General features: G+C 72.5%; 2 protein-coding genes across 3 annotated transcripts; one reads left to right on the top strand and one right to left on the bottom strand.

Annotated features, from left to right (window-relative positions):
- Positions 1-908: 908 nt before the first annotated feature.
- PPP1R14A (protein phosphatase 1 regulatory inhibitor subunit 14A) lies at positions 909-3,531 on the top strand. Of its 2 annotated transcripts, none has more exons than XM_064503016.1 (4): positions 909-1,183; positions 2,147-2,227; positions 2,672-2,704; positions 3,128-3,195. In XM_064503016.1, exons 1-4 carry the CDS (start codon positions 977-979, stop codon positions 3,146-3,148), a joined length of 342 nt encoding a protein of 113 aa, XP_064359086.1. In that variant the 5' UTR covers positions 909-976; the 3' UTR covers positions 3,149-3,195. The 2 variants fall into 2 exon arrangements, with proteins under 2 accessions (XP_064359086.1, XP_064359085.1); XM_064503015.1 differs by lacking the exon at positions 3,128-3,195 and adding an exon at positions 3,209-3,531 and having other exon boundaries at positions 911-1,183.
- Positions 3,532-4,541: 1,010 nt separating this feature from the next.
- On the bottom strand, positions 4,542-8,413 carry LOC135325227 (cdc42 effector protein 2-like). Its single transcript, XM_064503021.1, has 3 exons — positions 7,839-8,413; positions 6,580-6,609; positions 4,542-5,734 (listed from the first exon to the last, which is right to left on the bottom strand). Exon 3 carries the CDS (start codon positions 5,654-5,656, stop codon positions 5,060-5,062), a length of 597 nt encoding a protein of 198 aa, XP_064359091.1. The 5' UTR covers positions 5,657-5,734; positions 6,580-6,609; positions 7,839-8,413; the 3' UTR covers positions 4,542-5,059.
- Between the last annotated feature and the right edge of the window lie 1,156 nt (positions 8,414-9,569).

Here is a 9,569-nt window from a genome sequence, read left to right as displayed (position 1 = left end):
CGCCCCTCCTGGCCCCACCCCCCAGTTTAGTCCCAGCATAGCGAGACCTGCCTCACCCAGCATGGCCCCACCCCCTGGTGTGGCCCCACCCCCATTAGCCCCGCCCCCAGTGCAGTCCTGGTATAGCCTGCCCCGCCTGGCCCCACCCCCGGTGTAGTCCTGTACAGCCTGGTCTCGCCTGGCCCCGCCCCCTCACGGCCCCGCCCCGCCTGGCCCCACCCCCGGTGTAGTCCTGTACAGCCTGGTCTCGCCTGGCCCCGCCCCCTCACGGCCCCGCCCCGCCTGGCCCCACCCCCGGTGTAGTCCTGTACAGCCTGGTCTCGCCTGGCCCCGCCCCCTCACGGCCCCGCCCCGCCTGGCCCCACCCCCGGTGTAGTCCTGTACAGCCTGGTCTCGCCTGGCCCCGCCCCCTCACGGCCCCGCCCCTCCTGGCCCCACCCCCCAGTTTAGTCCCAGCATAGCGAGACCTGCCTCACCCAGCATGGCCCCACCCCCTGGTGTGGCCCCACCCCCATTAGCCCCGCCCCCAGTGCAGTCCTGGTATAGCCTGCCCCGCCTGGCCCCACCCCCGGTGTAGTCCTGTACAGCCTGGTCTCGCCTGGCCCCGCCCCCTCACGGCCCCGCCCCGCCTGGCCCCGCCCCCGGTGTAGTCCTGTACAGTCTGGTCTCGCCTGGCCCCGCCCCCTCACGGCCCCGCCCCGCCTGGCCCCACCCCCGGTGTAGTCCTGTACAGCCTGGTCTCGCCTGGCCCCGCCCCCTCACGGCCCCGCCCCGCCTGGCCCCACCCCCGGTGTAGTCCTGTACAGCCTGGTCTCGCCTGGCCCCGCCCCCTCACGGCCCCGCCCCGCCTGGCCCCACCCCCGGTGTAGTCCTGTACAGCCTGGTCTCGCCTGGCCCCGCCCCCTCACGGCCCCGCCCCGCCTGGCCCCGCCCCCCCGCTATAGGCGGCGGCGCCCGCGGCGGCGCGGCCCTAGCGATGGCGGCGAACCGCGTGGGGCGGCGGCTGGGGCGGGGGTCGCCCGGGCGCTCCCCGGGGCCCCGGCGGCCGCAGCCCGCGCGCAGCCCCGGGCTCCAGCGGCGCCAGGCGCGGGTCACCGTCAAGTACAACCGGCGGGAGCTGCAGCGGCGCCTCGACACCGAGCAGTGGATCGACGGGCGCCTCGAGGAGCTCTACCGCGGGCGGGTAGGTGCGGACCCGCCGCCGGAGCCGGCGGAGGGAGGGGGCGCGCGGCCGTGCCCCGGCTGCACCGCGCCCGCACCGGCACCGGCACCGGCACCGACCCCGGCGGGACAGCGCGGCCCGGGGCCGCGGCCCGCTGCGGAGCATCCCCGGGGCACCGGCACCGGCACCGGCACCGGCTGGAGAGCGCCTGGGGCGCCGGCACCGGCTGGAGACCCCCCCCCCCCCCGGGCACCGGCCGCAGCCCCGCGGCAGAGGGGCCCAGGCGTCCCCGGGGACGTCCCGGTGCCGGGGAGAGGGGGGCGGTCCCATCCAGCCCTCCCCCCGCCGGGGCCGCCGGGGCCGGATCCAGCGCTCCGGGGCCGGGAGGCGCGGGGACCCCCGGTGCAGGCGCTGGCCCAGCCGGGGGGGGGGGCGGCGCGGGGGGATCCGTCTCGGGGCCGCGTCGCGGGGGTCCCCGGGCCGCCCCGTCCCCGCCGCAGGCAGCGCCTGGAGCCAGCGAAAATGGGAAATTCGCTGTGGCCGAAACCTCTCCATGAAAGGAGCGAGCGGGGAGCGGCCCCGGGGGGGTCCCGGGGGGAGAGCGCGGCCCGGGGGGGGGGGCCGGCGGGCGGAGCCCGAGGGGGAGCGTGGGGTCGCCCCGGAGGCCCCGCCGCGGCCCCGCCGCCCGCGCGACCCCGGCCCCGGCCCCGGCAGATGGGCCGCGGCAGATGTCTGCGGGCCCCGCGGGAGCGCGGGGATGCTCCGGGCGCGCGGAGCGGTCGGGGACCCGGCGGGAGCACGGGGGGACCCGCGACACACAGGGGACACGTCGGGGACGGGGACGCGTCGGGCTCTTGGAGGGGTCGGGGGACACTTCGGGGGCCGGGAGGGGACTCGGGGCGCGCAGAGGGGTTGGGGACACGGCGGGAGCCCGGGGGACGTGGGGGCACCTCGGGGGGACCCAGCCCCGCCGCCCCCCCGCAGGAGGCGGAGATGCCGGACGAGGTGAACATCGACGAGCTCCTGGAGCTGGACACGGACGAGGAGAGAGCCCAGAAGCTGCAGGTGGGCGGCGGGACGGGGACCCCCGGGGCACGGGGACCCCCCCAGCGGCATGGGACCCCCTGGAGTGCGGGAACGCCCCAGGCGTGGGGACCCTCCTGGGGTGCTGGGACCCCCCGGATGCAGGGACCCCCCCGAGTGTGGGGTTCCCCCGGGTGTGGGCACCCCCAGGGCACTGGGAGCCCCTGGGGTGAGGCTCCCCCCAGGCAGTGGGCATTGGGGACCCCCCAGTGTGTGGGGACCCTGGTAATGGATCCCCCAGGGGCACGGGGACCCCTCGGGGTGAGGCCTCCCCCCCCCGGGGATGGGGACTCGCTGGGGCACGGGGACCCCCCCCCGAGGGGGACACCCCAGGACACGGGGACCGCCTGGAAACGGACCCCCCCCCCGGGATGTGGGGCTCCCCCGGGGCTGGCTCAGCTCCCGTCGCCTCCCCTCTCCCCCCAGGGCATCCTGAGGTCGTGCGACAACGACACGGAGGTGAGAGAAACCGCGGCGCGGCCGGGGGGGGTTCCGGGGGGGGGGACGGCCCGGGCGGGGGGGCCCCGCCGGCGGCCGCCGCGGCGCCGCTCCCAGGCCCCGGCCGCTGCCAGCCGGCCTTTAAAAGGCAAAAGCATTCGCCTCCGCTTCCTCCGGGGCGCGGGGGGGGCCGCCGCCTCCCCGGCCCCCGTGCTTATCGCGGCCGCGCTGGGGGCTGTGGCACCGCGGGGCCCGCCCCGACGCCGCGGTGATGGGCGTGGGATGGGGGGATCGTGTGTAGGGGGGACGGCGGGGCCCGGCACAGCGCTGAGCCCCTCATTCCCCCCACGCAGATGCCGTGGTAATGGGTGTGGGGGGGATCACACGTGGGGAGGGGGCGAGCGGGGTCTGGCATGGTGCTGAGCCCCTCGTCCCCCTGCCCAGACGCCCCGGCGATGGGCGTAGGGAGGGATCGTGTGTGGCGGGACCCGGCGCAGTGCTGAGCCCCTCGTTCCCCCTGCGCAGGACTTCGTGCGGGAGCTGCTCGACCAGCTCAAGGGGCTGCAGAAGCAGCAGGTCCTGCAGCGGCCCAGCCCTGAGGACCCCCTCCCGCCGCAGCCCTGACCTGGCCCGAGGGGGCCCGGCTGCCGCCGGACCCGGAGCGGCCGCGCTGGGCCCTCCCTGGGGCCGCCCGCAGCCCCATCCGGCCGGGCTGGGCAGCCGAGCCCCGGCCTGGCCCGCTGTACAGTATTTAAACCCGCCGGGCCCCCCCCGGCCCCTTGTAAATCTCCGCGAGCTGCTGCCCCTGCCGGGCGCCCGGCGCTGTAATAAAGCCTTGCTGCACCCCCCGGCTGGGCTGCGTCTGGGGGCCGAGGTGGGGGGGGCGGCTCTGCAGGGTCCCCCCACTGCGCCGGGGCTGTGGGACCGGGCGGCCTCGCGCGCCCTCCCGGCGCCAGTGCAGCCGCAGCCCCGGCCACGTGCGCAGACCGGGCTCGGGGCGCCAGGGCCAGGCCAGGCCCCCACTGCCGCCAGCGCCGGCTCCTTATTTAGGCAAGAGCCGCCGCGGCCCCGGCAGCGACCGCCGACTTCGCTCCGGCCTTTCCCTCCGTGCCAGCCTTTCCCTCCAGCAGCCGCGGGATGAGCCAGCCGTGCCAGCCCCAGCCCCAGCCCCTCCGGCCCCCCTCGCACCAGGGCATCGCGCCCCGACGGCATCGTGCACCAGGGCGTTGCTCCCCACATTCCCCCCCCCCTTGCACTGGGGCATTGCACCCCACTCCCGCCCCCCCCCCCCCCGAGCCTGATGGCTTCTCGCCTCGTGTCCCCTCAAGCCCGGCGCCATCCGGCACCCCCCGGCGAGGGCAGCTGACCCGGGGAAGGGCGGGGGGGGGGGGGGTTCAGCCGGGAGCTCCGCCGCGCCCGTCCCCATGGCACCACCTCCCCGTCCCATCGCCTTTGTGCGGCGGTGCCAGCCCGCGCCGGGCGCTGCACAGCCTTGTGTGCGCGGCCGGGCCAGCCACCGCGGCCCTGAGTTGCCCCGGTCTCAGCCCTTGATGGACAGCCACTGCCCGGCCTGCCCCCCCCCCGGTGCCTGTTTATAGAGGAATCCAGATGTCAGGAACATCTGGACAGGAAATGCCCCCCCCCGCCCGCGTTCCCACGGCACGGCAGGCGACGCGGGGGGGCTCACGGCACTGCGCAGCCGCCCCAGGGACGGGGCTGAGCCCGAGCAGGGACCCCACGCCCCACGGGAGGGCACTGGGAGGTGTCTGCATGGGGAGCCCCCCCCCCCAGCCGAGGGACCCCCACAGCCCTGCTCGCTGCCTGCACCCCCGGGGGCTCCGACGCCACAGGCGGGCGCTGGCTGTGAAACGGATTTATTGCTGCTGCCGGAGGCAGGATGAGGCCAAGCCACCCCTGTGCCCCGTGGGGAGGTGCTCACAGGGCAAGGGGGTTCGGCGCGAGGCCGGGAGCAGCGGCGTGCCCAGGGGCTCGGCCCGCTTCCCTTAGAAGAGCCCAAATGCCCGGACGGCAAAGGGTCCCAGGTCCCCACCAGGCAGAGGAAATCCCTGGGGCGGCCAGGGCTGTGTGGCAAGAGCCACAGCCGGGCAGCGTGGTCGCGCCCCTGCCTGGGTGCACGCGTGTGTCAGTGGGTGCACACACATGTACGCGCATGAATGCACACGTGCGTGGGTGCGTGCACAGGTTTGTGCATGAATGCATGTGCGCGGGTGCATGCATGGGCATGGAGGGGCACGCACACACGCAGGGCACACACGCACACCCCAACCTCCACCGGCCGTAGCAGGGGGCCGCCCCGGACGGTCCCCGAGGTCCCCCGGCTGGAGCCGCACGTGCCGCGCGCTCCCTACGGCCAGGCTATAGGGCCTCGGCAGCGGGCAGCTTGTAGCCATCCATGATGCGCAGCACGTCGTCGAGGATGGAGGGCCCCAGGTCCAGGTCGAAGCCCAGCAGGGACTCGGAGCGGGGCAGGGGGCTGCTGGGGGCCGGGGGCCGCTCTGGGGAGCCGGGGCCCTGGGCCGGGGGCCCGGGGAAGGAGACGGAGCAGGGCAGCCCGGCCAGGCAGAGCCCCCGTGTGCCGCTCGCCGCCCCGGCGCCCCGCAGCCCGCCCGCCGGCTCCTCCAGGTGCAGCCGGGGCGGCTTGGGGGGCGCCGGGGCCGGGGCCGCCCCGAAGACGGGCAGCGACACGGTGCTCCTCAGCAGCGGCGGGCAGCGCCCCGCGGCCCCCGCAGCCGCCTGCCAGCCGCCCGGCCCGGGCAGCAGGTCGTAGCGGCCCTGCAGGAAGGAGAGCTCCCCGAACATGTCCCCGGCGCCGGCCGGCCCGATGTGCGCGCTGTGCCGGAAGTCGCCCAGCGGCGGGCTGATCATCTCGCCCGAGAGCGCGGCGCGACGGCGCGGCCGGCGGCCCCGGCGCGGCGGCGAGGTCTCCGGGCAGGCGGGCGGCTTGGCTGGCATGGCGGGTCAGCGTCGGCGGGGCCCCGCGTCCGGCCCCGGCAGCTCCCGGCGCCTGGGCGGCATGGCCGTGGCGAGGCCCTGCGAGGGGAGCAGTAGCACGTGGGGCAGGGCGCGCGCGCCAGACCCTGCGAGCCCCAGATCCCACGCACGGGACCCCATGCACCCCAGATCCCACACGCAAGACCTTGTGCAAGCTAGAGTCCATGCACGCAAGACCCTGTGCACTCCAAATCCCGCACACAAGACCCTAGGCAAGCCAGATCCCCCCACACGAGACCCCGTGCACCCCAGATCCCATGCACACGAGACCCCGTGCACCCCAGGTCCTGCACGTGGTACCCAAGGCAACCTGGATCTCCCACATGCAAGACCCCATGCAGCCAGATCCCATGCACACAGGACCCATGCACCCCAGATCCCCCCCCCCACGAAACCTCAGGCATGGTGGATCCCATGCACACAAGATCCCTTGCATGCAAGACACTAGGCGAGCCCTATCTCCTGCACATGAGACTTCATGCACCCCAGGTCCCCTGCACACGAGCACCCCCACACACCAGACTGCATGCCCACAAGACCCCCGTGCACCCCAGACCCCCTGCACGCGATACCCCGTGCAGCCAGATTCCCGCACGCGAGACCCCCAGCATGCGACACCCCCTGCACCCCGGATCCCTGTGCTTCCTGGTCAGGGGTCCCAGCCCTCGGTCCCGGCCACGCCGGCTGCACCCGCATTGCCCACGGCCGGGGCAGTGCTCAAACCCCCCCACGCGCACACACACACGTGGCTGTGCCCGAAGGCGCATGTGCACACCCGTGTCCGTGCACATTTGTGTTTGTGCACGCACCCCGCCAGGGACGCGACCCCGCGCCCTCCCATCCTGCTGGCACTCACTCCATTCCTAATTATCTTTTTTTCTTACCATAAATGGCCCCACGGCCTCGGTTTCCTGCTGGGAATGGAAGGAGTGGAGCAGATTAGCGAGAGGAAGTACCCGGCCCCGGCGGAGCCAGAGGGGACGGGAGCAATGTTCAGGCTCTCCCTGCTGGGGCTGGACACAGATCTGGCTGGTCCTGGCCCCAGGGCCCCGGCTCTGCCCATCCCACCGACCCCGTCTCCGGGGAGCCCCCAGGACTGGGCACCCACCAGCACCCAAAGGCACCCACCAGCACCCAAAGGCACCTCGGCTGGTGCTCGCCGGCCGCCTCGGGGCTGCTCTGTCGGCACCCGGCGCGCAGCCCCGGGGCGTTATGCAACAGCCAGTGCCAGCAGCCTGAGGGCGAAGCTCCGGCTTCCGCCCCGTGTTCCCGTCCAGGAATAGCCAGGCCAGGTGCCTGCGGGCAGCGCGTCGCCTGCCCCCACCTAAGCCAATTGGGCCCCAGGGCAGGTGGCCGGGGCAGAGGGGAGGCTGCAGGCGACGGCTGCCGGGATGGGGCGCCCGGCGGGGGCCTCACCCCTGGGAGCCTGCAGCCACCCACAGCGGGGCGGGATGCTGGAGGCCCCCGGCAGAGGACCCCCCCCCCGAGCCGCCTCTACTCCAGTGCAACGGGTGCAGCACCCACTGCCACGCGTGTGCCCTGCACACCCCCCACACAGGAACACGTCGCTATGGGTGCACCCCGCACACCCCCACGTGCGCCCTGTGAACTCCGCACACACACCACTCCCATGTGTGCACCCTGCGCACCCCCCCCCACGCTCCCACGCGTGCACCCTGCGCACCCCACATGCACACATGCTCCCACACGTGCACCCTGCACACCCCACATGCAGGAACATGCTCCCACACGGGCACCCTGCACACCCCACACGCACACATGCTCCCACACGTGCACCCTGCACACCCCACATGCACACATGCGTGCACCCTGCACACCCCACATGCAGGAGCATGCTCCCACGCGGGCACCCTGCGCACCCCACACGCACACATGCTCCCACACGTGCACCCTGCACACCCCACATGCAGGAGCATGCTCCCACGCGGGCACCCTGCACACCCCACACGCACATATGCTCCCACGCGTGCACCCTGCACACCCCACACGCAGCACCGGGGCCGGATGCCCACGGCACACGCATGTGCCCCGCAGGGGCTGCTGGCAGGCTGCCGGTGGTCCCACGTGCAGGGCCGCCGTGGGGCGCGCAGGGCCCGTGGGGCGGGCGGGGGCCGGTACTTGCCTGCGATGCGGAGCGGGGTGCCGGGCTCGGCGGCGCGGGGCTGCGCGGCCGGGCGAGGGGAGGGCTCGGCACTGCGTGACGTGGACCCGCAGCCCAGCTACGCCAGTGCCGGGCTGCCCCGGCCCGCGCTCCCCTCGCGGGGCGGCGCCGGGACGGCCGCGGGGTGCGGGGGGGGCCGCAGAGCTCCGCGGCGTCCCCGAGGGAGCCCCCCCGGACCCGCGGCACCTGCGGCGCGGGGGTGCCCCGGCCAAGGGTTTCGGGAGACGCGGACACGTGCGTGCAGACCCCCGGGCACGGCTGCGCGCACACGTGTCCCTGCCCGCGTGTCTGCGGGCGCGGGGCCGCGCGGGGTTCGGCGTGCGGCGGGGGTTCTCCTTCCCCAGCCCGGCCGCGCTGCCGGGAGACGGGGCTCCCGCGTTTCCCAGCTCCGCCAGTTCGTGCGAGCGGAAACGTGTCGGGAAACGAAACCGCAGCTCCACCGAATCCCCCCGTCTCCTCCCAGGAGCCCAATCCCCCTCCCCGAGCTCCCAGGGCTCCCAGCCCTGTCCCGGCCCCCGGCATTCCCGGCGCCGGCGTCCCCGATGCCCCGCAAGAGCAGCGCTGCCGCGCGCGGCTGCTGCGTGCTGGGGCTCTAATCCGCCCCCGGCCCTGAGCTTCCTTACGTTCCTGACCCATTTTCCCCCTAAGAGGATGAGCAGCTTTATATAGCACCTCCCCCTCTCCGGGGCGGGGGGGCGGGAGGGGCTGCAGTAGCTCCTACAGCGGGTCGATTAGTCTGATGAGATCGTCAGCGAAGACCCTGGTCCTGGCACACACCAGCCCCTCGGCGGCTCCGGGGCATCCAGGCGGGGAGGAGGCGGCCCAGCACCGCGGCCCCCGCTCCGGACCCGCTCCCACCCGGGGCGCCGCAGCCGCAGGGTGCGGAGCGCTCGGGGTCCGCGGGCCGGTGGCCCCACGCCGCCGCGCAGCTGGGGCTGCGACTGGGGCCGCGACTGGGGCCGGGTCGCGGCAGAGCACGCGGCTGCTCCCAGGCCAGTGGCGGCGGCAACATCTGCCCAAGGGGCAACATCTGGGGGGGGGGGGGGGAAGACAGTGTTCCCGTCCTTGGCTAACAACATGGGAAAACAAAACATTATAGCTACTTTCAGTCACCGCAATTCTCTAACAGGCGGGAAACAACCACTACATTCATACCCAAGCCGAACAGACCAGCGACTTTTAAAATAATTGCATCCTTTAATGGCAGTAATACAATTATAGAAGATTAAAGCGCTCACAGCAGAAATATAGATGGCATTTTTGGAAGACAAACGTGTGATACAAAAAAAGATGGGGAAAGGAAAAACACAAAGCCATGCAACGGAACAGTCATTGTAAAAATACCAATACAGTATATACATATTTGCATCAACAACCTCAACTCTGAAATAGTATTTACAATTTATTACAATCTCAGTTAGAGCATTATTCTTTTTTTTTAAAGCTCTGGCAGATGGAAAAATATTAATGGATTAAAGACTGGTGATTTTATTTCACGGTGGCTACAGTCAGTGGAGTGCTGTCACTTATTCCTACAGGGTTCAATAGTCTTTTCTAAAAAAAATTATTTTACAAAAAGTTCAGGTTATTGTACAAATGCCACTGAATTTACAGCTCCTCAATAAAAGCAATCTCACATGGCAGAAAACGTCACAGGTGATTTATTTCTCTCCTCCCCTTTTTTGTTACATT

Source organism: Dromaius novaehollandiae, chromosome 34, assembly GCF_036370855.1.
Source record: "Dromaius novaehollandiae isolate bDroNov1 chromosome 34, bDroNov1.hap1, whole genome shotgun sequence".
NCBI lineage: Eukaryota > Metazoa > Chordata > Aves > Casuariiformes > Dromaiidae > Dromaius > Dromaius novaehollandiae.
The sequence above is the reverse complement of the archived record's forward strand: the minus strand, read 5'-3'. Positions and strand labels throughout refer to the sequence as shown.

Excerpts from the sequence above, each read along its gene's own strand:
- LOC135325227 (XM_064503021.1), bottom strand. The coding sequence starts at position 5,656 with ATGCCAGCCAAGCCGCCCGCCTGCCCGGAGACCTCGCCGCCGCGCCGG.
- PPP1R14A (XM_064503015.1), top strand. The coding sequence starts at position 977 with ATGGCGGCGAACCGCGTGGGGCGGCGGCTGGGGCGGGGGTCGCCCGGG. Across the intron at positions 1,184-2,146 it reads AGGAGCTCTACCGCGGGCGG|GAGGCGGAGATGCCGGACGA; the intron begins GTAGGTGCGGAC and ends GCCCCCCCGCAG. Across the intron at positions 2,228-2,671 it reads AGAGAGCCCAGAAGCTGCAG|GGCATCCTGAGGTCGTGCGA; the intron begins GTGGGCGGCGGG and ends CTCTCCCCCCAG.